The sequence below is a fragment of the Lissotriton vulgaris genome, chromosome 3_1 (genome assembly GCF_964263255.1).
Source record: "Lissotriton vulgaris chromosome 3_1, aLisVul1.2, whole genome shotgun sequence".
NCBI classification, from domain to species: Eukaryota; Metazoa; Chordata; class Amphibia; order Caudata; family Salamandridae; genus Lissotriton; species Lissotriton vulgaris.
In genome coordinates this window covers 37,889,689-37,916,977 of record NC_141689.1, presented here as the reverse complement: position 1 = coordinate 37,916,977, position 27,289 = coordinate 37,889,689, and the positions used below count along the sequence as shown (strand labels likewise).

The window sequence follows — 27,289 nt, the reverse complement described above, 5'->3', positions numbered from 1 at the left end:
AGCTGGTAGAGCTATTAATGGGTGGCCGTTCTGCTTCTATGAGCCCCCTAACCGCCAGGAGTCTGCTGGTGATGCTTCTGTCCGTCTGGGGCCGCCAGTACCATAATATATAATCAGGACCTTATTTACAAGCCCTTTGCGCCACTTTTGCGTCACTTTTCCCATGTTAAAAAGGACGCAAAAGTGGCGCAAGGGGCTTGTAAATAAGCCCCTCCATTTTGAGCCCACGATGGATGCAGTTTAAGGCCGCTGGAGGCTTTCTTTGAGGGGGTGTCTTTCCATTTGATTCTTTGGTGTACACTCCAGACTTTTAAAATAGGATTTAAAAACTTGGGGGTTTCCCTGGTCAGAATTGCTTTCCTACAACTACCATCTAAAGTCCCAGAGGGGCCGCCCTGCTAGGCCGCCTCTAATACCCTGAGATGTACACGACTGTTACCCTAGACGGACACACCCCTGGAGAAAGAAGAGAAAGAAGCTGACTACAAACCCTGCCCCTCTCTTCGCCAGGCGGGCATCCTCTGGAGCATTGAGTCGCACCCGCTGTAGGAATGCTGCTCCATCCCCCTGACATCTAAGACAACAGGAGCCTATGACTTTTCTTGAAGTTATTGAAAGCTCTCATGTTCCATAGCACCAATGTAACCAGTCCCTCAGCACGTGTAGAGCCTGGATTATCGTCCATGAGGGTTTCCAGGCGCTGCGTTGCTGTGCTGAGTCCACAGCCAGTTCTTGAGTCTCTTGCTGAAGTTCGCCAGCGAGGGGGGTGTTCGGAGGTAGAGAGAGGGCGTTCCATGCCACCAATGGAACCGACCTAGCCATGAGCATCCTTTATAACAGTCAATCGAGCACCAGGGAGCCGACTGGGGCCTCCAGTATACACCCAGCCACCAACAACACTATTACACTCACACCATCCAGTAACGGTATCCTGCCCTTCTGTCAAACTAGAATATAACAAACAAAGCCCCCAGATGTATGGAAGGGTGAAATCCATTACATATCCTCCCTGTCACCCGACATAATCATCAGTCAAAGGAAAGAAACACCACCTGCCTTGCTTCAGACTTGGCCTCCTACCCAAAAATACCAAACTAAATCAAACTGAGCTCCAGCCCCCGGCCCCCAGGAAAGCCCTACAGCCCCAGAGGGAGGGTCAGTGCTCCCCAGCTGTTGCATACTCCCATGTTCTATATATACTTTCAGACACTGACAATATCCTTGTGGAATCAAAGACATCCTTCCCATCGTGCTGCAGAGCACTTTTGACAGTAGACAGGGAACCATTGTCCTTCACCAATGTTCATTTGGCAGAATGCAAAGTACCATTTCATCTTCTATCACAACAGTGTCCACGTTGGCCTGTGACAGAGTCGCTCTCATTTGCACCTGGGTTGGTTTATTTCTCCTCCATGGTTTCCAGCAGGTGTCCAACTAGTCTCACCTCAGGGGGGAGGAAGAGGGGCAGGTTGCCATCTCGAATCACTCAGAGTTCCACAGGCTAAAGTAACATGTTGGTCAGGCTAATGTCTCTGAGTCTACCCTCCACTGCTTGGAAGGACTGCATTGAGTGTAATCCTGGGACACATGTATCATAAGACCCTCACACTGCACCATCGCTTTATTTCCTCACGCAGGAGAGCCCATAGAGGGGCTTCAGTGCTGGAACTGAAACGTCTCGCTGTTGAAAAGGGCTTAGACAGACCTTTAGGCTGCAAAGATAGAAATATACGTTTCTCCAGGACACAAATGTACTGAATTTCCCTCAGCCCTCTCCAGATGTTCAAGAAAATGAAGCTTGCTGCATTGGGATCATCCTTCAGCATCTTCTGCTCTCACTTCCAGCACTCCTCAGTGTTTAGCCTAATGATGGGCACCCTCACTTCAGGATTCCACCACTACCGCTATCACTTCTGTCCTCTCTGTCATCTTTCTGTTCGATGGACCTGATCTTGTAAACAGTCAGACGGAGAATGGTGGAAAACAGCTGGAGCTCCTCTCTGAACCCCGGAACTACCCAAGAGTGGCCAGGAGGCTTCAGCGCAATCTTCTGACAAGCCAGTCATGTACTAAACAAGTTGTTTGTGTATATCTGGATCCTTGATATTGCAAAATACAAACATTCCACACTTAACCTACGTCAGTTCCCTATTAGTATATGAATAATAATAACACTAGCTTATGAAGCCCCAAGATAAAGGAGCCCACATTAAAAGGGCTGCCATGTAACTGTTATCCACACCCTAAACCAAATTCTCTCAACCTGCCACCCTCAACCTCAAGAGAGAGCATCCTTCCCTCAGCTCCTGCTGCTACATACCGATCAACTGCGCATCCAGCTCATGGACAGATATAGAGATCTTCTTGTGGTATATCATACATCATAGAGTATTGATAATGAATTAATCAATCAGACATGATATTAAAAGTGCAATCTTGTTTTTAGGTGATCCACTTTGACCCATGCAGATAAAAACCCCTAGCATAGTGAAGGGTGAGGCTGGTGATATCTAGTGTAAGTGTCTTCTCAATAATCCCATTTCCCTGCCCCTGGGTCCGCTATTAACCCTCAGAGTCCTATTGTGAGTGGCTGTCCATAGATAAGGTAAAGTGCGGGAATGTTCATCGTTCCCTCCGGATCCAAGATTCAGGTTAAGATATTCTGGCAGATAGCCAGACCACGTTATCTTTTAACCTGAGCAATGGATTCTGATTCTCTTCTATCCCAAATTCTAGATTCAGAGTTCGGTGAATGGGATTCTCCATTAAAACCTGACTGATATTCTGTCTGTCGAATACCTACTACAGCTTATGGCACTTGTTATAAGGTGGACTGCATATCTGCTACACTTGTGACGCAAACCCATTTGCCAAACTCTAAATTCCACATATGCTTATCAAATCACAACAGGTGGTTAGTATAGTAAGGTCTGAAAATCAAGAATTACAACAAGAATAAATTGGTGTCATGCAAAAGACAAAAAATAACAAAGCAAAACAAATACAATTTTCCTCAGATCCGAAAAATACTCATCCTTGGTCTTTGCCACTTTGTGGTTAGCATTTGCTTTGGTTATTAAAAGTCCTTTCCCTACCTGCTTGGGCAGCCATTCTACTCGCCCTTGCAGTGTCCAGATTAGATTATGCCAATGCTCTTTATACAGGACTACAACAATATCTGCCGCAGAAATTGCAGTCCGCCCAGAATGCAGCAGATCGTCTGGTACTCCATCTACCCAGACAAGCTTTGATGATGACCCATTTGAATAACCTACACTGGCTACCGATCAATAAAAGGATCATGTTCAAAACTTTGACAATCGTGCACAGGGCTCTCTACTTCTGTGGTGCCCCAGTGGTGCCCCAAACCTGTTGGCCACGGTCCTCACAATCACCACGGCAGCCCATCTAGGGGAGACATCAATGGTAAATTGTTTGTCTGTTACCTGTTTCCTCTCTCCCCTTGCAGCAGTGTTATCCAGTGAAACTCCTATCTGCTTGCAGGGGCGACACACTGTATTTTTATACAAAGTCCAAGATTTGCAAGTTGGCGCTTTACTCCAGAACAAGAGGGTGTGACAGGAACCAGTGCCTGCTGACATAAAGTCCAGCCCCACTCACAAAAGAACGGGTCCAACACTTGCTCGGAAACATCAAATGATCTCTTTTGCCATACCATCAGGCGCATGGCATTGAAATGCTGTGTTCGTGAAACACTTGGGCAGACGTGTTTTAGCCTTGCAGATTTCCTCAGTGCCAGTTCCACATCAACAGCGATACTCCACCAGGAGGCTTATTTGAAAATTCAGCGGTCCACTCCTATTGTAGTATGATCTGATCTCATCCTCTGCTGTGTAGCCACTGCATGCGCTGCTCCCAGGACTGATCCATGCCAGGTTTTGTGTGTCCCGCTGCGAGTGCACATTGAGTAATTGTGCGCCCGTACACCCAGTGGTGCCCCAAACCTGTTACATATATATATATTTTAAACAATAGCATCATAGTATCATTCATATCATTTACATACATAGCCCTCATTTTACCATATTGCTTATATCTGTAATTATGCTTTTTTTGATCAGAACAAGGCATTATAATATAAGTAAAGTTTTTAGTCCTCGGCTAGCATAGCGTAGGCTGCGCTTGCACAGTCTCGCTGGCGAGATTTTATGTTTTCTAGTACAGGGGTAAACGAGTTAGCTCTTCTCCATTGGCTGCCTTCCAAAACGGCGGCCAGCCATTGGAGAAGAGCTTTGTGTGTCACTGTAAGCCCTGTTCGTTTCGGATTGAGGGGCGTGTTTTTTGCTGTCCTTTCTCTCCGTGACATCTTCAGTCACTCAACAAAAACCCACCCCCCAGTCGAAAAAGGACCGGGCTTATCCGAGCTGCTCCCACCATTTTGCTTGTACAGCTCTCTGACACCTTCGGGTAAAGTCTGAGCTATATAAAAATGCATTAAATAAGAATAAATGCTACCGGGTCTGAGATTTGCAATGGCGTATATTGTTGTCTCTGATTCTAAGCTCTTCCCAGGAACCTCTGTTCCCGGAACTAGATGTGCTCGGCTTGCGTGGAGGGAGGAGCAGCGGACCGAACGCTCCCGCACTTCCTGTCTCCCATGCCGAGGTCTGTGCAGAGGTGAACGGGCAGAAGATGTGTGAGAACCGAAGGCATACTGCTTACCCCACCGGAACAGCAACGCCCAACAACTGTGAGCATTGTGCACCACAGGTTAAAGAAAAAACGTATAGCAGTTAGCGGCAGGGTGGGAGACTGTGTGGGTCAGCAACAGCGATGGTGGTCACAAATCGTGTCCCACCGCTGCAGGACCCTGCGCGGAAACTGCAAGCCAGAGGCGGGTTAGGCATATCGCGACCCCCTTAAGATGCAATGAGGGGGTAAATCAGAAACCATTGTGTATAGTCGTGGGCTCCCGACCCACAACAGAAACTGAAACCGATACTACAAGGTCCCAGTTGACGCTACTTGAAAACGGCGGCCATCACAATGAGCTTGCATTGGAACCCAAAGCGTGCAAGCAGAGACTTTGGACACTTATGAGAGGGCATATGAGTCGGGCGAGGGCTATGCACGTAACAGGCAATGGACAGGCAAGCGCCTTTTGAGAGCTAAGTCGGGCACTTTGTTCTACAGCGCATAGCGATGCTGAGGAACCTCCGAAGGCAAGCGGAGCTGGTGTTTGACCTTGTTCTAAGTCAGGGGGCCACCCACTTTATGTGCCTCAGTGTTCGAGTAGTGTCAGTGTCTCTAATCGTTTGCAATTCCGGTGGCTTCTACCCTGTCTCACTGGCGGCGGGACTCTCTTCCACTCAGGTTACTCTAAACCTCATAGACCCCACCCAACTCAGATCATATCCAGGGGCCCTCGCACTGTATGCACCTCATTAGACAGGTTTTGGCAGTGTCCTTAATATATATGATGCTTTTTCATGCTGCACCATCTCACAGCCTGAGTTGCGCTCTCCCACCCTCAGTTGATTTACCGCCCGCGGTCTGTTCCATCCGGGTTTCTGGCAAGGGGAGAGCTGTAGCGGGGAGTCATGTTGCAGATACTGAGCCCGCCGGGGGCTCCCTGGACTCAGCATTCGTGTTGTACCTCTTTGCATCCCTGTGGCCCCAGTTCTGTCCTGCATTCAGGCGCCCACTGCTTTGCCCCGCAGCACCACCATGGGATCAGCCACACAAGTCAATCACTCGGGGAGACCGCGCTGATGAAAGAGGTCGCTATCCCCACTGGGCACACTTCTCTAGGTGGACCGCCACTACTGCGCTCCCTCATCGCTAGCGGGTCAAGTTCTGGGTTCCTGGACCGCACTGTGTCTTTTCGTGTTGGGTTTTGTCGTCGATTCCAATGGAGAGCTACAAAGAAGTGCTGCAGGCGACCAGAGGAAAAGTGTTCAGGTGGATCCAAGAGTGGATCGGAGATCTGAAGAACCTGAAAGCAGAAGGGACAGAGTCTGGGTCACAGGCCAGTGACCAGGAAGGAACCAGGAAGGAACCAGGCGATGTCGGGTGACTTCAGGTGAAGAAGTGAAGTTTGTCTCTGCAACCACGAGGACCAGGAGGCGTCGATGACAACCAAGAGCTGGATTTGAGCTGTCCCATGAAGGATCTAGTTCACTGCGTTGTTGGTATCCGTATTGGACCCAACAATCCTTGGCAAACGCAACCCACGCAGGAGGTGAAGATTGGCTTTGGTGCAGACCAGCAAGATCTGAGGAACTTCTCTTTTGGGGAGAAGTTGGAGAAAGCCTGGAGCAACCAGAAAAGCAGTTTAGTTTTAAAGAAAAATCTTCCAGGGGTTCACTAGCCAACGAGCAAGGAACCGGGAAGACGCATCAAGCTGAAATGCAGGAGCGAGCCCCACGGGACACTCGTGGAGTGTGGAGGCCTGAGCTTCAGTGCAAATATTGCTCGCTTCTGGGGCTTCAAGCACCCCAAAGCACAACTTCCAAATTCTTCGGGAAGTAGATGCAGCTTGCAAAATGCAGGGTGTCCAGGATTTCTGGTCCCACGTCTCTCGTGTCTGCCACGGGTCTTAGCTTTGCTGGGAATGTCGAGCAGCATCAGAGATATCTGGAAGTCCATGTCCTGTGTCTCAGAGACTTTAGGATCCAGCGGGAGCCTTGACAGTGCAGACGGGCAAGATGCTTCTTGGAGCCTGTTTGAACAGGGTGGTCACTCCTTGACCACAAGGGTGATGTCTTCCGTCTTCCAGTCGATATGGAATGTCGAAGGTCCAGGATTTATGTTTCAAAGTTTCATCCAGGGTAATCTACAGTCCTAGGGACACAGCTCCTATACTTATACTAAGTTTGGGAGCTTGACTACCTGATAGGTCCCTCCTATGGGTGGACCAGGGGAGGGGATGGTTACACCCCTTCCCCTTTGTCCAGTTTCATGCCAGTGCGGGGCTGGAGTGCCCCAGTAACTGGTTTGAACCGGGCTATGCATGGAGCACCTTGTGTGCCCTAGGCAGTGTCGGGAAAAGGCATTCTGCATGCAGCCCACCTGCCCCAATACACTAAAGTCTGGGGCAGGTGCACCAAGTCTGCACCTCCTTAGGCAGGAAACCTATTGTCCAAGCCTCCCCTGCAGGAGTTTGGTCCAGCAGCAGGAGGTCAGACTTGTGTCTGTGGCAGCAGCATCCATTTTGTGATGCTGAGGCTCTGTTTAACTTTAACCGGGTATACCAGTAAATACATGTCTTCTCCCTCTAGAAGGGTGGAATGCTACACCCGCCGTCAGGACTGGTGGGGGAGTAGTATTCCAAAGTGTTTGACACCTTACACGACATGTTTCGATAAAGCCAAACCGAAGTTAGCATTAACCGCGAGGATTATAATACACTTGAGAATATGGTATGGCAATATCATAGAACAGCTATAAGGAGGTGGTTCCAAAAGCTGCAGAGGGGCTCAGCTCATGCTAGGGCACCATCTCACATAAAACCAAGAACTCTGCCTCCAGGATTGATAAGGCCTGCCATAGGAGTGACTTATAGGTTACTATGTGCCTATATATAAGGTGGATATAGATATACTATATCCAAGTAAGGGGTGATTACACCTCCTTACCTAGGCTGTGTGAACTGACCTGTGGTGTCAGTTTGGAAGCCCAACCAGGGGTGGCACAATACATGCTGCAGCCCCTGGTAGGCCTTAGATGCACCTATGCCCTGGGTACCTATGGTACACTATACAGGGACTCACAAGGGTGAACCAGTAATCAACCTGGTATGTACCTAAAGTACATGGAGACAATTTTATAGAGAAAGCAGATAGTCTGGGGCCATGAATAGCAGGGTCCCAGGCCAATTAAGTCGAAAAGCAGCAAAACACCAGGCAAAAAGTGGGGGTAACCATATAGTCAGATATCCACCTTCCTACAACACTATCACAACCTCCTACATTCCTCATTCTTCAATATCCCATCCAAGACTCCTTTTTCACAGGCCATCAGCTCTCTCTGACAAGCCTTCCGCCCCCATAATACTGTCTGCTGGCACTCCAATATCCCACAATGTGGGAATGGTTGTGTGAACTTTAACAGGGGCACGAATGATGAATCTCTTTATCCCATAATAATTATGTTTAGGATTGATATGATATTTCAATTGCCCTTTAAATGTGATAATGATTTCCACATGTACTCAATAACGGAATTATAGGGCACGCGGACAACTGAACCATATGAATGGGCCCAATTGGGCAGTATGAAACAGTAACATATAATGATAGGATAATGATGTGTTAGTTGAAGTGTGGACTATTACGGGGAACTTTTTAATGGGATCTCCCGATCTACAATTTTTATTTCTATTTTTACTTTTATGATTTTTACATTTAATTTAGCATCACATGTGATAACTGTTTGTGCTATAATACATGCCAAAGAATCAGGAGTTACCAGTGCGGACATTATTAACTATTATGAATGGTTATAAAGTGAAAGCTGATATAGTTTACACTGAGTAAGCATATTGATAGCCATCCATAAATTATTATTTGATGATTGTGCAACAAGATTACATGCGGTTCGAAGAAAGATTATGGCTATTATAGAAGTTATTTCTTTTGTTACTTTGAATGAAAGTCTTTTATTTGTGTTTTCCACTGTGCACTATGTCTAAGGAAGACAAGTATCAAGCATCAAAAGTAATAGTTACGATAGCGTTTCTATAGGAAATGTATTTTTTGTGTTGCTAATACCTTTGGCGCCATTTGAGAAATCTTTCCGAAGAAGTGCTACTTTTTGACAAGTTCGCACTTGGAAGGTTTTGGGGTGATCTGTTAAACTGGGGACAAGAAGAAAGTGGGGAACTTTATTCATAGCTACAGACCAAACCACTGAACAGATTTACACCAAATTTGGCAGGAAGTTAAATCTTAGTCCAGGAAGAGTGCTTTTTGTATTTTGGTGTAAATATTTTCAGTAATTTCTGAGCAGTTATTGCTCAAATACTTTGTATATCTAGGGATGTGGATTCTCCACAGACCCCCACTGATCTCAAGCTGAGATCTGATTGGCTGCCACCACCTCAGCCAGGAAGTGGTGGCAGCTATCGTAGGATTTGGGACTCAGCCCTGAGTCCTAAAAAGAAATTAGAAAAAAAATACAGCAGGGGGCAGGGTAGGGATACCTTGCCCCCCCTAGGCCTGGCTGGGGCAAAACAGTTAAAAAAAATAATTTGCAGTGAATTTGTGGGCTATTGTGCTTGCTTTAAAAAAAATCATGGTGGCCAGAAAAATTAGCCAATTTGGCACAGGTGACCTCATCCTCCAAAGCCAACATTTTATTTAGGGGGGCACACGGCCCTCCTCTCCAGGCCAAATTTGGCCCCAGGGACCCCATCCCCGGTGGCCGATATCTTTTTCAGGAGGAAGGGGCAACCCCCCACCCTGGGCCATTTACAGCCCAGTGAGCCCATTCCCTGGGGCCGGACATATTTTTGAGGGGGAGGGACATTTGGACCCCTCCCCAGACTACTTCAGGCCCTGTGGACCCCATACTCTGGGGCCCAACGCGTTTTCTATGGGGAGGAGGGCTGGGCAGGACATAGCTAGTGATCTCCCATTTAAACATTTTAAAAACGGCCATAAGGGTGGGTTCCCCAGGGTCTAACAAGGCTCGGGGAGGGGGCCGTGTGGCCACTCTCTCCCCTTTATTTGAAGTTTATGCCCTGGGAGATGTGGTCCCCTGGGCCTCATAAGGCTTGAGGAGGGGGGCCACTCCACCCCCTCCCCTTTAAAATAAATAAGGCCCTGGTATAGGGTCCACAGGGCCTAATGAGGTTCGGAGCTGGGGGCCAAGTAACACCCCTCCCTTTGAAAATATATGTGGCCCTGGGGGAAGGGGTCCCCAGGGCAATATTGGGTTCTTGCTCCAGTTTCCTTTTGGCTAAGAGTTTGGCTGGTGTTTGCTTTACTGATGAGTTGGACAGGACAAAATGTCGTATCTGTTTTAAAAAAAGTTGTAGTTCCTAACTAGGTGTTGATGATGTTCTGCACTTCAGCTTTGTTCAAATCGACGTGGAAACCCTCATGCTAGAGTCAGTAATGAGGAGAGAATCTGTGCATTTTGAGGGTAAGGTGTAAGTGCTGCCCTTATGGACCATGGCAGAAGAACTATTACTGATCATGTCTCTCTGAATCTCTTCCTTGCAGCTCGGCCTGGAGCGCTTCCACGGCGTTGGGATACTGGGCGCCAATGCTCCAGAGTGGCTCATCAGCCACATTGGAGCCATCATGGCTGGGTAAGTGCCTCCTCTTGCTCTACTTACTCCTACTTTACACATAACAAAAGGTGCAACCGACACCCTGGACAGGCACTGTCGGCCAGTCCACGGGTGTCAGTCCTGCCACAAGTCAACGCTGTATGACCACCTTCATCATCGCTCCAGGATCTTGAGATGTAACAACTCAGTAAGTCACCTGGGACATAAAACCTCACCAAATTTTATTTGATACTTGATTTGGGTCCTTATGGCATATATGTGCCTCAGACAGTAAAACTATATGCGGGCTATACATCCTTAGTTCCTCAAAAACTAAACGTTGTTTATTCTTACTATTCAGCCCTGCTACAGTCCAAGCAAGAAACCTTACTTTGTCCATAATAGTATCTTTCGCACCTCCACCTGGCCAATTCCCCTTAACCAAAAAAACAAACATACGCAGAACATTGCGCCACTAAATGTCTGTTTCAAAACTCGCCTCATGTCAATTTTTCTAATTTTACCCCTGAACCCTACTCCCACCCCACATCATCCCTACCACCCTCACCCACCCTCTGATTCTTCGTAGAGGAGGAATCCTCTCTCAAACCAGCTGCTGCTGGTTTGGGCGGCCCTGAAAAGTTGCAGCAGTTCCAAACCCTCTCTTCCAAAAAGAGGAAGAAAAAAAAAGGGAAAAAAAACAGTATCTTCAATGCGGTTATGGTTAGCACAGTAAAGCATCAAAAGTAAATCAAGAGCAAAAAAGAGAGAAAGAAAATTCCATCGTTACCCATGGTCCTAAAGCAGTTTCCTAAAACCATAGAGAAAGTAGAGCAAAGAAAAAAGCAGCGATAGAAAATCCCGCTTTCAGCAATTTATAAATCTGTTAACTATATCTTTTGAAGCTAGTTGGTATACTCCTTGGCATACTAAATCATACTAAATCATCATATTTACCCACACATTTTTTTTTTCCTCTTGCTACTTTTGTTAAATTTTGGTACTCTGCTGATTTCTCAGTATGTTCTCTCCGCCACTTTTCAACAATTTTTTCTGCTTCTATTTCATCATAAAAAAAAATTTGTGACCATTCTTAAAAACTTTTAGGCAAGCTGGTTCTTGCAAAAAAGCTTGACCCCCCCCCATAGCCTTAATTTGGTCTATGAATTTTCGTAACTTCCAGCGCCTCTCCATAGTAATTTTACTCAAGTCTGATCTGATAAAAAAAGTTAACGACTCTATGGTGACTGGTCGATTAGGTCGTGCTTTCAGCGACACCGCCTGTCTTAACAGAAAATTACCCATATAAATCAGAAAGAGTCGGGGATACTGATTATCTTTGTTGCGCTGAACTAGCGGTAATCTGTGAACCCTTTGTAGCTGTGAGTCCCAGTCCCAATCTGATAAGTCCGGGAACGCTTTTTGGAATAGCTGCACCATATTTGCTCTCGGGTCTCCACCCTCAGCCCCTTCTGGTATACCGAATACTAGTAGATTTTGTCTCCTTTGACGATTTTCCATATCCTCAATTTTATTTAGCAGATTTGCAATCTGAATCTCATGTTTGTTCACATACGTCTGTGTACGATTAGAGAGTTCCTCCGTATCTACAACCCTTTGTTGTAGCTCTGTTACCTCTTGCGTGAGACCCCCTAGCTTGTTTTCCAGAGTATTTAGGGACTGCTGCATTTTATCGTTATCTGCCCACATCTGCATATAATGTTGTTGAGATTCAATCCTCTGTTCATTGAGGAGTTGTACAATCATATTAAGTGATGCGTCTTCTTTAGTTGCCCCAATATTACGTATATTCTGTGATTGAACTGTTGTTTGAATCGGGCTTGTATTCAGATGATCAATATCATCAGTCACAACATAGAATCTAGTGTAATCTGAGAGCAACTTTGATCAGGTGTGCTTGGCATGCACTTGTCAGATATGTTAAGATTCTTAGGATGGGTTTCTTTAGGTACATCTTCCCCTGGGCTGTTCCCTGACATCCGTTGTACCATCGACTTTACCCCGCCTTAGGCCTGCACCCATTTTCGTAAAGGATTATTATCCGCCATTGTTTTTGTTTTTACCCCAATTTGCGTATGCATTGTTGTTTTTTTTTATAATTTTGTTTTGAGATTTTCCTTTAGCTTTTTTTGTAGCAGAGCCCTTATTAATATTATAAGCTTTTCCGGGAATGGTTTCATCCATATCTTCAAAGTCTTCGTTAAGTTTACAGTCAATTTGTGAATCCTCCCCTCCGGTAGCTTGTCTATAGCTATGCAGAGTTCATCTCCCAACTTATGCGTCATAATTAGACCAGAATTATTTGGGAGAGGTTGTTCGTAATTAGTGCAAATAGATGATATTGTAACATCCGGGCAGATAATCACATCACCCCCACATACAGTCTCAGATAGACCAGAACAATCTTTAGCTGCAGGAGGTGCTGAGGTTGTATTTGTTACATTCATAAACAGTACATTGTCCATGACTCCAACTGTATCTCCAGCTACCTCTACTTCTTTCCCAGCAGCCTGTGTCACTGCGCTAGTCGGTTCCCCAGTTGTTACCACTGACTTTTTAGCAGGGGTTTGAGTTTGGGTTGGGAGTAAGGCAGGGGTAGTATTGTAAGTTACATCTTTAGAAGTTACATCGCTACCCTGCTTCAAAGTTGGGCTTACATTATTGCGGCTGATAGGCATTTGTATATTCCCGCTGCTAGTTTTATTGCCCGGATCTATGGTCGTTTTAGGAAGCAAAAGCTTTGGAGGCTTAATCAAAGGCAAGCCTGCATTTTTATATGCTAATGTTTCATTAACACATCTATTAGATTCTTCGGTTACCACATTCTTACCAGTTCTCGTAGACCATGCCGGATCTTTAGGTGCCATTGCAGTGACTTTAGAATATAGTATCCTTGACTGTGTGACTTGTTCTGTATTAGTCTCTACAAGGCAAGAGACTGGATAGATTACAATAGAAGCCAGCAGGATTGGTTCCAAATGGCCTGTGATCTTTGCAAGAGAAGGGTGTTTTGCTCGTAATAATAACCACACACGACTGCCTTTCAGTCGCAGCATCCGAGGGTTTCTTTTTCCTCTTATCTCAATTCCTATTCTGAGCCACTTAATAAGTGTGAGCAGATCTGTCGGAGTATGTTAGATTAGACAACACAAGAAAGATGCCAAGGGTCTCTGAAAATCCTATAGGGATACTGAACACTCAATTGTAGTGTGTAGAAAGGATAGTCTAGAGGAGAGGATCCGATACTAGCACTCCTCGAAAGAGATCTGATGAGGTGTCTAGCGGATACCAGTTTCTAATTTCAAACCCAGATGACGAGGCTCCGCCAATGGGTGGGCTGATGGGTATTTTGACACTCCCTTCTCTCCTCTAGACTATCCTTTCTACACACTACAATTGAGTGTTCAGTATCCCTATAGTATTTTCAGAGACCCTTGGCATCTTTCTTGTGTTGTCTAATTGTTTAGTTGGGGGACAGGATGCAAGCTGGTCTATAAACATTACTTCCCCTCGGACCCTCCACATATTTTGTTCTTTGGAGTATGTTAGATCCCAAATCCCAGATCAACTGAGACAGAGTGTCCAAAATAAAGCACCGAAAAAAAAGATGAACTCCGCTGACTTTATCCATCGGATCACCTTTATACAGTTTACGAAGCTCAGAATCAGCTCCAAGTCAAGTAGAGAGCCGAGTTCACCATAAAGCGTTAATTCCATAGCTATGTCATACACCAAACCAAGTACCACTATGAAGGTTCTGGCAACAATTCTGGCCCAGTGATCCAAAGCATTCTGAGTGAATAAAGAGGAGCTCCTTTACTCCACTGGTGACCTCTATCAGTCAGCCAGGTCACCGCCACACAATATCTGCGGTCCCCGTTTTCAAAGCATGTATAGATTTCTCTTTTCTTATTATGCCTTTTTGCAATAGCAATGCAACAAAGTCACATCAGGTATCTTAGAGGATCAGTCTCCGGTCGTCGGTGCCGGTTCCTTAGATCTCAGGTTCCAATGAGTCACTGCCGTGGCATTAGCGCCCGTCACCGTTCTTAGCGGTTTTCCCCTCGCTGAGATTGTCCCTCGCGTTGTTCATGTTGCTTTCTCTTTTGCACGGTGCCCCCTCATCTCAGCAGGGTGCCTCGGCCTCTGTCCTGTGGCCTCCGACACAATCGCAGACATCAGCCACAGAACTTGCAGTCCTCCGCACTTCACCTTCTCCGCGCTCCACTTCCAGTAATGTGAGTCTGCGACTGACAGCTCCCTTCTCGCACAAGTGCCTGCGCCCTGCTCCTGCGTGTACCGCTGTGTTGAAGATGGTGACTCTTAATTCCGCGGTGAGGGCACAGCTCAGACCCCCGGTCAGGTCCGGTAAGAGCGGTCAGACCCACTGGTAAACCTCGAAATAAGTCTCTTTGTATGTTTGGACTCTCAATACGTCAATACCCCCGAATTTCGTACTCCGTGCTCTGCATACTCCGCATGATTAGGAGAGAGGGATCCTGCTGCAACTCTATGGAGGCTTCAACCCGCCATCTTGCATCCTACACCGGTCCATCATATATGCCATAAGGATCGTAATGTACTTAAAGAATTAGGATACAATATTGTCATAAGCTCTGACCTAAATATGTCAATTAGGGGAGTTGCTATCTTACAGAATAAACTTTTCAAGGCTGAGACAATTAAAATCTTGACAGACAAAAACGGGAGATGGGCTATTGCCCAATTAATTATAGAAAATAAGAAATATACGTTTTGTGTGGTCTATGGTTCAGATATAGACGATCCTTCTTTTATGGATAAGATAAATATTGAACTTCTTGAATGGGATGGGGAGCTTCTTATATTTGGTGAAAACAACAACGAACAAACGGTGGATTTGCTTTGTTTGATCAGCACATCTATAGAAAAATATTTCCCTTGTTGAAAGTTCAAATGGTGTAAATTAGACACACTTTGTTGTAGTGCTAGTCTGGTATCGTGCTTATCCACCTGAAAGCAACAATCCACGATATCCTACTCACTCAAGGTGAGACGGAATATCATATACAATTTATAACAAAAATACCAGTGCACATCCCTTCAATTGCTATTATCCAAATGGCATCCAGCCACGGCAATCCAAATTTTTCACTCTCCTTGTAGTCCTCAAAAAGACATGCACAATGTTCGTTATTATTCAATGTCCATTTATTATTTTTAATTTTAATTTAATGGCATTTGTTAAGCGCCTGGTTGCACAAGGAACAGTGCGTCCCCGCGCTGACAATCCCACTAAACATCTCTTCAGCTTAGCTCACAGAGGATGAACTCAGGAGTAGGGGAAACAGTATTGATTATGTTTTGGGGAAGAGATGGGTTTTCAGCCTCTGTCTGAACCTTGTTTCAGATGGTTCCATCCTCAATTCGATGGGTAGGTCATTCCAGTCTTTACTGGCAAGGTGTCTAAAGGACCGTCCTCCCATCCTTGCTCTGTGGATCCGCGGAACCACTAATAGCATGCTGCCCATTGACCTAAGATGGCGTGAAGGACGATAGATTGGGAGCAAATCCTGGAGATATGGAGGAGCTTTTTTGTGAGCTATACGATGGGTAATGCACATAGTTTTAAATTTAATTTGTTCCTTTATTGGAAGCCAATGTAGGGAACGTAATGCATGTTTCCCAGATGCCCTCCTGGGGAGGTTCAGGACAAGCCTGGCAGCTGCGTTCTGGACGCGTTGCAGCTGTGCTAGGCCTTTTTTGCTGAGTCCACAGAGTAGGGAGTTCCCATAGTCTAAATGGGAGGTGACCAAGGCATGTACCATTGTTTTCCTGGTGCTGGGGGGCAGTAGGTCCAGGATTTTCCTCAGGACCTTCAAAATGCATTTACCGGCCACATTACCAACATGATTTGTGTAGGCTAGATTGGAGTCAAGAAGAATGCCAAGGTTTTTAACTGTGTCCACTGGGGCAGGGACAGATCCCAGTTCTATGGGCCACCAGGCACATGTCCAGATGGAGGGACAGGGACCAACGATAAGAACTTCCGTCTTATTACCATTGAGGCGGAGATAGTTATGCTTCATCCACCCATCAAGTGCCACCAAGCAGGCCGAGAAATTCTCAGCATCCACAACTGGATCACGGGACAAGTTGATCACCAGTTGTGTATCGTCTGCATAGGAGACTATGTCAACACCGTATGACTCCACCAGTTTGGCAAGGGGTGCCATGTACAGATTGAATAACGTGGGGCTCAAAATTGAGCCCTGTGGAACCCCTTGTCTAAGACATCTTATACTGGATTTACATGGTGGACAATGCACTTGAAATCTTCTGTTCTTAAGGAAGGAAGCCAACCACTCATGGGCAGGCCCGGTTATTCCCTTCATACTCAGACGGTCCAGTAATACTGAGTGCGATACGGTGTCAAACGCCGCACTTAAGTCCAACAGGACCAGTGCGGCCGTGTGACCCTCATCCGCCCTACACCGCAGCAGTTCTGTCGATAGGAGGAGAGCGGTCTCAGTCGAGTGTTTGGTTCTGAATCCCGACTGAGACGAGTGGAGGAGCTTATTTTCCTCCACAAATCTCACCAGTTGTCGGTTAACCAATTTCTCTACTACCTTCGCACAGTAGGGAAGAAGGGAGATTGTTCTAAGGTTGTCTAATTGAGTTAAGCTTATATGGGCTTTCTTTTTTATCGGAACAACTTGGGCCAGTTTCCAGATGTCCGGAACTAGACATTCATGGAAAGAAAGAGAAGCCATGTTACCTATGTGCTCCGCTACCAGGGGAAGATGACTGCGAAGAATCCTCGCTGGGATCGCATCTAAGGGAGAGCCAGAGTGAATGTCCGATACGATTTTAATTAGCTCCTCTGCTTGGGGGACCACAAACTTCCTAAGTTTTATTATAACCTGATTATCACAGTTAGGGTCTGGCGAATCAGTGGGTTCAGGATTCACCTGGAAGGAAGCATAGATCTTTTCTACCTTCCCTACAAAGAAGTCGGCAATCTCATTGCATGACTCTGTCGAGGGGGGGACTTCCCCTGGACTGGTTAGGGGGGCGGAGAGTTCCTTCAGAATCATGAAGAGCTCTTTAGATGTATTCTCTGCACGTCAATCCTCTTATTATAGTAATTTCTTTTAGCTTTCCTAATCTGACTGTGATAAGACCTTAGTTCACTCTTATAGACTTCACGTAGTTGGGGGGCATATTCCACTCTCCATCTACGCTCCAGAGTCTTACATTTGGTTTTAGCGGCGCGTAGCTCCGCGGTAAACCACGGAGCGGATTTCGTGCTCCGTGCCATGGCTCTTTGAGTCCAGGGGGCAACTTTATCCAGTGCACCCTCAACCCATACATCATACATCCTGCACGCCTCCGCTAAGTTGTCGCTGATCTTAGGGGGTTCCTGTCCTAGGGCTTGACTGAAATTATCATGACTGAATTTCCTCCAGTCCCTGCGCCTAATGGCGGGGGGTTTCTGTATAGGCCCCCTTTTGGGCAATCTTCTAAGTTTAAAAGGGATCAAATAATGATCAGACCACAGGATCTTAATCGGGACAGATACGCTTATATCTTCCCAATTAGCAAAAATTGGATCCAGTAAATGCCCCGCTTGATGGGTGGCTCTGTTATCGGCCAAAACAAACATAAGGGCTCTAAGTGCATTAATCAGGGATACAGCCTCTCTGCAGTTGGCATCATCCAGATGTACGTTGAGGTCTCCTACAATCATGAACTTATTGTGGCGTAAAGCAGATTGCGTTAGAGCCTCCGGGAGGCTCTCAATGAACGCGGTCGCCGCACCAGGAGGGCGATAGATAAGGTAGCCCTTAATGGTGCAATTAGGGCCAATCGAGATGGAAAATAGTCCAGCTTCACAGTTCTTAATGGCAGTCGGTTCAAGAGAGCATGACAGCTCGATTTTATGGACAATAGCTATCCCCCCCCCCCCTCTGAATCCCCCTATTGATTTGGAGAATGTTGTAGCTGGAGGGAAGGGCCACTATAATATCAGGGAGGGATTGCTCATCTAACCATGTTTCTGTCAAGAAGACCAAGTCAGGGTTGTCATCTATCAGCATGTCATAAATGTTCAAGCTATGACGTTTCAACGATCGACAGTTCAGTAGCAAGGCAGAAAGATCGTTACCTTCCTTACTCGTCTCTTGGTCTCGGAGGATAGTATAGCCGCAACCATCACACTTCGGGGGCCATTGCTCCACGTGCAGCGTGTGTTCGCATTCCCGCGGCAGCACCTTGCGCAGATGTAGTAACGCCTGCCTCGTATAGGTTGCCGTCCCACACTGGTCTGAGGTGGTATGGCCAGGGGGACGGGCCCTGGGCCGCGTATGGTCGCGGACGGGCGCAGACGGGCTTGCCTAAGGCGCGCCTTTGGCGCTCCCGCTGCGCTCGTCCGCTGCGCTTGCGTGGTTGGCACATTTAGGGAAAGGAAGGGCGTGGCCTATCAGGTGGGCGTGGCCTCGCGTGAGCAGCGAGGGCGGCTTACAAAACAACTGTTCCCCTAAGCAGCGCTAGCTCCGCTGCTTATGGGGTGCCTGCTTGGCGTTATGCCTGAAAGGAGCTCGGGGTGAGGTCGGAGCAGTATTAAAAGCACAAATCACAAGTTATTTACAGGTTAAAAACACGAGTGCAAATCGCCTCCGGCTTCCGCCTCAGAGGTAGTGGAAATTGACGAGCGCGCTATCATTCAGTGCTTCTAATAGGCGGGGGTGGGCGTGGCCTATCAGGTGGGCGTGGCCTCGTGTGAGCAGCGAGGGCGGCTTACAAAACAATTGTTCCCCTAAGCAGCGCTAGCTCCGCTGCTTATGGGGTGCCTGCTTGGCGTTATGCCTGAAAGGAGCTCGGGGTGAGGTCGGAGCTGTATTAAAAGCACAAATCACAAGTTATTTACAGGTTAAAAACACGAGTGCAAATCGCCTCTGGCTTCCGCCTCAGAGGTAGTGGAAATTGACGAGCCTGCTATCATTCAGCGCTTCTAATAGGCGGGGGTGGGCGTGGCCTATCAGGTGGGCGTGGCCTCGCGTGAGCAGCGAGGGCGGCTTACAAAACAACTATTCCACTAAGCAGCGCTAGCTCCGCTGCTTATGGGGTGCCTGCTTGGCGTTATGCCTGAAAGGAGCTCGGGGTGAGGTCGGAGCAGTATTAAAAGCACAAATCACAAGTTATTTACAGGTTAAAAACACGAGTGCAAATCGCCTCCGGCTTCCGCCTCAGAGGTAGTGGAAATTGACGAGCGCGCTATCATTCAGCGCTTCTAATAGGCGGGGGTGGGCGTGGCCTATCAGGTGGGCGTGGCCTCGCGTGAGCAGCGAGGGCGGCTTACAAAACAACTGTTCCCCTAAGCAGCGCTAGCTCCACTGCTTATGGGGTGCCTGCTTGGCGTTATGCCTGAAAGGAGCTCGGGGTGAGGTCGGAGCAGTATTAAAAGCACAAATCACAAGTTATTTACAGGTTAAAAACACGAGTGCAAATCGCCTCCGGCTTCCGCCTCAGAGGTAGTGGAAATTGACGAGCGCGCTATCATTCAGCGCTTCTAATAGGCGGAGGGTGGGCGTGGCCTATCAGGTGGGCGTGGCCTCGCGTGAGCAGCGAGGGCGGCTTACAAAACAATTGTTCCCCTAAGCAGCGCTAGCTCCGCTGCTTATGGGGTGCCTGCTTGGCGTTACGCCTGAAAGGAGCTCGGGGTGAGGTCGGAGCAGTATTAAAAGCACAAATCACAAGTTATTTACAGGTTAAAAACACGAGTGCAAATCGCCTCCGGCTTCCGCCTCAGAGGTAGTGGAAATTGACGAGCGCGCTATAATTCAGCGCTTCTAATAGGCGGGGGTGGGCGTGGCCTATCAGGTGGGCGTGGCCTCGCGTGAGCAGCGAGGGCGGCTTACAAAACAACTGTTTCCCTAAGCAGCGCTAGCTCCGCTGCTTATGGGGTGCCTGCTTGGCGTTATGCCTGAAAGGAGCTCGGGGTGAGGTCGGAGCAGTATTAAAAGCACAAATCACAAGTTATTTACAGGTTAAAAACACAAGATATCTTTCTTTTGCCACACCGTCACAGCCGACAGGTTAAAAACACGAGATATCTTTCTTTTGCCACACCGTCACAGCCGACGCGCGTTTCGCCCTCCGCGGGCTTTTTCAAGGCTGTAATTTACATACAAAAGAGGATGTCACAAAATAAGATCAATACATTAAAAGCCACCTTAAACATAAGTGGTTACCTGTTTAACCATGGACTGATAAACATAATCCTAATGTACCCTCATCATGTTCATATTTGTTCAACTAGTATGCTTATGTTGAGATACAAACACGGATATCACAGAATAAATTCAATGCATTAAAAGTCACATTAGCAATGATGTTTGTCTATTTCATCATGAACTGGTATGCACACTCCCAATGTACCCTCATCATGTCCATATTAGTTCAACTGATAGGCCTATATTAAATTCATTAGCAGGTTGTTGCACACAAAACATATGGAAAAACTATGTGCGATCACCTAGTCTCATGTCTTGAGCCATAACAAAATACATGTTTACACAAGATAGTTTTCAAGATGGTCACTACGTATGGACGGACAATTTATGGTAAAACTACTGAGAGTGATGTACCCGACCGTACACAGATTTTGAACTACCATAGTTTCTGCTCAAACACTCTGTGGTCTCACTTACCAATAATGTTGTATGGTGAGCAAAATATATTCGCAGAGGTCAGAATATTATGGAGCCTGTTGAGCATTGGTCCTGTAAATGTATAGGAACATTCAATTAACATTCACGCCCTGTACATAGCCTCAATAAGCTGTTGTCGTGCTAGTTCACCAATACGAGTGTGATTACTGGGCTTACCTTTAGGCCTTTTACTTTGTGCACCATAAGTTATGAGTATTGAGCATATGTCGATAATCCGTTCTTTTGTTAATGAACCGGTTATTGCGCACTACATGGAGCCTTGATACGTTCCATCTGTAATAAAGTATTTATCGTACGTTTTATTAATCTATTTGGTCAGATACGAAAAGCACTTTTAAAAAAAATATTCTCAAATCTCTGTTTAAGAGTTCTATAACTATTTATTATTCAATTTCACCCGTTTTACTACAAACGCCAACAGTATTAATCACTGTGGCTAAGCGTGAGTATTATAACCCAAAACGAAAGTGTAAACATTAAGTACTGGACATGACCACAGTGTGTCGTTATATCACATTAAACAAGTTTCTGCTTAATGTAATCTTCGTGCATGTACAGCCAAAACGAGGACAATAAATGTCCTTTTAATGAAGTGAGAGCAACCAGGAATTTAAGCATGTTGTAAATCACAGTAAGGCGAGAAAGGCAAACGATTCATCCAATTGAATATCGTGAGCACAGCCGATTACGATACATTTTCCACTTTGCTACATTGTTATTCAAGTCAGTCCCTCATTAATGAGCCGCCTTGTTTACAATAGAAAAGTGAATGCGGCGTTCCTCCGTTAAGCCGCATTCATTCTTAAATCGTTGCACTTTGTCAGAAACGATTTTAATATTTAAACACGAGTCCCAATTGTTAAGGGCGCCGCTCGAAGTCGTTCCTTGCCGAGCCCGGGACCTGTGATCCATTTAACCTGAAGGTTTGCCTCAGTGGAACTGCCTGCAACAGCGGGAGCCGGCGTGCTCCATTCCGGGTTTTGTTAAGCCCCTGCATACTCTGAGGACTACTCCAGCGGGAGCGGGACTGCGAGGCCCACAGGTGATTGCGCCAGGCCATCGCGCACAACTGCTGCCTCTTCCCGCTCCCTCCTCCCTGAAGGCATTTAAATACGACTCGCGGCCCCCACTCCGCGGGAGCCGCTCGAAGTCGTTCCTTGCCGAGCCCGGGACCTGTGATCCATTTAACCTGAAGGTTTGCCTCAGTGGAACTGCCTGCAACAGCGGGAGCCGGCGTGCTCCATTCCGGGTTTTGTTAAGCCCCTGCATACTCTGAGGACTACTCCAGCGGGAGCGGGACTGCGAGGCCCACAGGTGATTGCGCCAGGCCATCGCGCACAACTGCTGCCTCTTCCCGCTCCCTCCTCCCTGAAGGCATTTAAATACGACTCGCGGCCCCCACTCCGCGGGAGCCGCTCGAAGTCGTTCCTTGCCGAGCCCGGGACCTGTGATCCATTTAACCTGAAGGTTTGCCTCAGTGGAACTGCTTGCAACAGCGGGAGCCGGCGTGCTCCATTCCGGGTTTTGTTAAGCCCCTGCATACTCTGAGGACTACTCCAGCGGGAGCGGGACTGCGAGGCCCACAGGTGATTGCGCCAGGCCATCGCGCACAACTGCTGCCTCTTCCCGCTCCCTCCTCCCTGAAGGCATTTAAATACGACTCGCGGCCCCCACTCCGCGGGAGCCGCTCGAAGTCGTTCCTTGCCGAGCCCGGGACCTGTGATCCATTTAACCTGAAGGTTTGCCTCAGTGGAACTGCTTGCAACAGCGGGAGCCGGCGTGCTCCATTCCGGGTTTTGTTAAGCCCCTGCATACTCTGAGGACTACTCCAGCGGGAGCGGGACTGCGAGGCCCACAGGTGATTGCGCCAGGCCATCGCGCACAACTGCTGCCTCTTCCCGCTCCCTCCTCCCTGAAGGCATTTAAATACGACTCGCGGCCCCCACTCCGCGGGAGCCGCTCGAAGTCGTTCCTTGCCGAGCCCGGGACCTGTGATCCATTTAACCTGAAGGTTTGCCTCAGTGGAACTGCTTGCAACAGCGGGAGCCGGCGTGCTCCATTCCGGGTTTTGTTAAGCCCCTGCATACTCTGAGGACTACTCCAGGGGGAGCGGGACTGCGAGGCCCACAGGTGATTGCGCCAGGCCATCGCGCACACCTGCTGCCTCTTCCCGCTCACTCCACCTCCTCCCACTTAATCCCACCCATCTGCGCGAACGCGGGACGCGCGCGGGCGAAGACCGGGCCGTTTGAGGCCGTTAGAGACCGGCCCTGGTTTGTGTGCTAGAGGCGCCTTACATACATGGCTACCAGAGAATCTAGAAGTAAGGCTGCCCAACAGATATCAGGCACTATGGAAAAATTCCTCACGAAGACCAATGCTGTGGTCAACAAAGGACTTACCGTGTTAGAAAGACAATCGGAAGAGGGTACAGATAATTTGTTCCTGGCTTCACCAGGTTCCTCAATCAATGCTAGTACACCACTACTGCTTGATGCCACCCACCTATCACTTATGGACAGCATCGATCAGACTATCGAATCAGTCCTACAACAACTGAGGACACCATCAACCTCTCATAGGGATAGAGACCCACTACTCCCCGGAAGCTGATTGTGTAGAGATAGAGACGCAAGAGGGCGGATCAGACGCAGCTTCATCTGAATACAAGAGCAGTAGGGGGGACCATCCGTCCAAAAGGAAGAGGTCAAGGAAGCCAAAAGGGCTAAAGTTGATTCAATACTGCCCGCTCAAAATGATAACATAGACATTGTGGCCTCTCCTGGGTTTCCACTCACGAGAAATAGGACAGAACCTTCAAGTTCCCCACTAGTGCCATCCTTACCGGTGTGTACCGGGCCATTTATTTTTGGTGGGGTCCCCCCATTACTACAGATTCGCTCACTAGCTCATTTATGGATATTTAAAAAAATCTTCTGAATCCTCTGTCTGTAAAATTAGACTCTATAGAGGCCAGATTGACGGCCATAGAAAAGCTTTGTACGGCCAATAGCGTTGATTCTGGGTCGGGCACAAATTCTCAAAGGGCCCAAGGGTTAGTGCTAGAACCAGTCATCTGTCCCTAGTAAAAACTACTCAGCCCCCAACCCCCCCGCAGTTCAGCCGAGGGAAGCCACTAGAAATTTGAATGCTTCCGTCCCCCAACCTGGTCCTTCAGCGCCACAAACAGGGAGGCCTCCGGTACCTGCACCTAGAAGATCAAAACAACTAGCTCCGTCACAACAACCTGGACAGGAGAGACCACTGAGTGGGCAAACTGGATGTCCTATTAGCCCCAACACCAGGCGTAGAACAGTCAATTTGCCCCCTGAGGCAGTAGTTTATACCGCGATTCTGGTGGGAGTACCGGAGCTTACCGGCAGCATAACGGAATCGCAGGATTCCTTACGCAATAAGGTAATTGGCTAAATATCCATAGGCCTCTCCTACCCAATCTAAAAGGAGATGTCCTTATGGTCAGAAGGGTCCCTTGGATTGGGTCTACTCCAAAAAAATGTGTGGGGGATTGCATAATTGTTAGTTTTAAAAGTCCGCAGGTTGTTATGTTATGTTATGCGTTTTTATTTGGCGCACAGATGCTCCAGCTAAGGAGCGTCCTGGCGCCCGACAAGGTAGCTGCACAACACAACTAAACAAAAGCAAACGTATATACACAAACTAAGGGAATAAAAAGGTTTTCACCGCGCGGCGAAAGGAAAGCAAATCTCTCATAGCGCGAATCGCTGGGGGCAGGGAGTTCCACAGGGCCGCCGCACACACTCGGAACGAGCGTCCTCCGGCTCTACTCCGCTTAAAGCGCGGCACAACCGCCAGTTCTAGGTCCGCAGATCTTAAGAGTCGCTTAGGGGTGTAGTTGGTAAGGAGGGCCATAAGGATCGTTGCTGGGGACCCCTTCAGAATTTTATAGGCGACACAGAGGACCTTAAACTGGATCCGCTGGGCCACCGGGAGCCAATGCAGTGACCGCAGGGTACTAGAGGTAGGACAGAATCTTGGGAGGCCTACCACCGCTCTAGCTGCGGCGTTCTGAATCCTTTGTAAGCGCCCGATCTCTGCCTGATTCAGACCAGCCAGCAAGGAACTCGCATAATCCAGCCTGGAGATGACAGTGGCCTGGATCATGAGTTGCCTGGTGGGGGCATCGAAGAACTTAAGCACAGGACGGAGCCCGCGCAGGATGCCAAAGTAGCATGCTGCCGTGCGTTTGGTATGGCACGGAAACGTGAGGGAGGGGTCCAGCCAAACCCCGAGGTTCTTAAGCTCGGCGACTGGGATGGGAGCAGGACCCAACTCCCCAGGCCACCATCTCTCTCCCCACAGATCCGGCCGTCTGCCAAAGACCATGACCTCGGTCTTACTAGCGTTCAGCTGGAGACAGTTGGACGTCATCCAGCTGGCGACCGCCCGCAGACCTTGTTGAAACCTGGGGGCATCGACTTCGGCATCCCCGCTGATCGTGACCGCTAGCTGCCTGGGTGTCATCGGCGTATGACACCATCGTCATGCCCCATTGTCAGACAACCTCAGCTAGCGGCCTTACGTACAGATTAAACAGCGTAGGACTCAGCGAGGAGCCTTGGGGGACCCCCAGGTTCAACGGATGGAATTTGGACTGGTAAGGTAGGACGGTCACGCTAAAGGCCCGGTTGGTTAAAAACGACCGGAACCACTGGAGAGCGATACCGGTGACACCAGCCTCCTCTAGGCGCAGCAGAAGGATCGGGTGCGAGACGGTGTCAAAGGCAGCGCTCAGATCTAATAACACGAGCGCTGCCGTTTGTCCCGCGTCAAGCACGGAGCGAAGATGCTCTACCATATAAAGCAGAGCCGTCTCCGTGCTATGATCAGCCCTAAACCCATTCTGCGTTGCGTCGAGGATGTCTGCGCGGCGAAGATGTTCCGAGAGGACGGCGTTTACATGCGCCTCCATAACCTTAGCCGGCCACGGCAAGAGTGAAATCGGCCGATAGCTCTCAGGCTTGCTGCCGTCCAGACTGGGTTTCTTAAGTATAGGCCGAACCATGGCTCGCTTCCACTTCAGTGGGACCTCGCCAGATGTTAGCGACGAGTTGATCAAAGAACATAGCGGTGAGCTATCATGTGCCGCTAGGTCTTTGAACACATCTGGACAAAGTGGATCCTCTGGGGACCCAGACTTCACTCGGCGGGCCAATGTGTCAAGGCTATCCGATGTTAACATAGGTAAGGAATGCAATCCCTCAGATGGTAATGGCTTAGGAGATGGATTAGCCGAGGGAGTGGCCGGAGGAAAGGCCCGATAAATGGCATTTACCTTTTCCAAGAAAAACTCTGCCAACTTTTCACAGTGCTCAACAGAGCTCTGGTGTGTCGTTGTTACATTTTTGGCAGTAAGGTCTTTCAATACCTTAAAGATAGCCTTAGACGGGTTCGAACTACTCCTAAATTGTGCAGCATAAAATGCGGCACGAGTTCTACATACCGCCCGATGATACACTTTCACAGTCGACAGGTAGAGAACTTTCTTCGTGCTGTTATAGGCTTTACGCCAAGCCCGCTCTGCACGCCTACAAGAGACCTTCAGTGCCCGCAGTGAGTCGTCGTACCAGGGGCTGGCTTTACCAGCTCCAGTTTTACAGCTTACCAAGGGAATAAGGGTGTCCAAAGCCCTGGATACCCAGTTGCAAAACCTGTCATAAACCTGATCAGGCGATCCCAAGATGTCAAATGGGTCAGCCGATAGGAGATGGAAAAACTCATCCAGCTTAAGTTTGTTCCAGCGTCGTCTTGGAACCGAGCACACCACTGGCTTAGGTTGAGTAGCCGAAATAGGGCAATGGATCTGTATCAAATAATGATCAGTCCATGCTAAGGGTGTGTAGCTGGTAATGCAGGCTTCCGTAAGATTAGTAAAAAACGGATCAAGGGTATGTCCCCCTGAATGGGTGGGCTGTGCCACCAGCTGATTCAGCTGGAGCGCCCCATATATTTGCAATTGGCTCGGTAGTGCTGGTAATACGTCTATTGAAGTAGTGGCCCTTTCATACTTTTATCCAAATGCACACAATTCTGCCATGAGGAGGGATGAGGGTTAGACTAGAGTTGGCTTTGCAGTGGACGGCTCACGATATAGGCCTAGGCACAATGCACTCCCTAACTATGGTAATTTCTTTCACCCAAACAGATACTCTTGCCTTGATCAAGTTGACTGACCACAAAAGGAGCCTATCCAACATTCCCACCAAAAAACTCTTACCGGGGAGGTAGGCAGTGGGGTGACGAGACCAGCCCCCAACACTAACACCTGGCTGCAGGACTC

General features: G+C 48.0%; 1 protein-coding gene across 1 annotated transcript in view; it reads left to right on the top strand.

Moving 5' to 3' along the window:
- Positions 1-27,289, top strand: part of LOC147725883 (long-chain-fatty-acid--CoA ligase ACSBG2-like) — a 661,758-nt gene that overhangs the window by 146,296 nt on the left and 488,173 nt on the right. Inside the window, exon 3 of the mRNA XM_086962812.1 lies at positions 10,188-10,276. Within this exon, the coding sequence (XP_086818938.1) occupies positions 10,188-10,276 (89 nt within the window). The remainder of the gene's footprint in view (positions 1-10,187; positions 10,277-27,289) is intronic.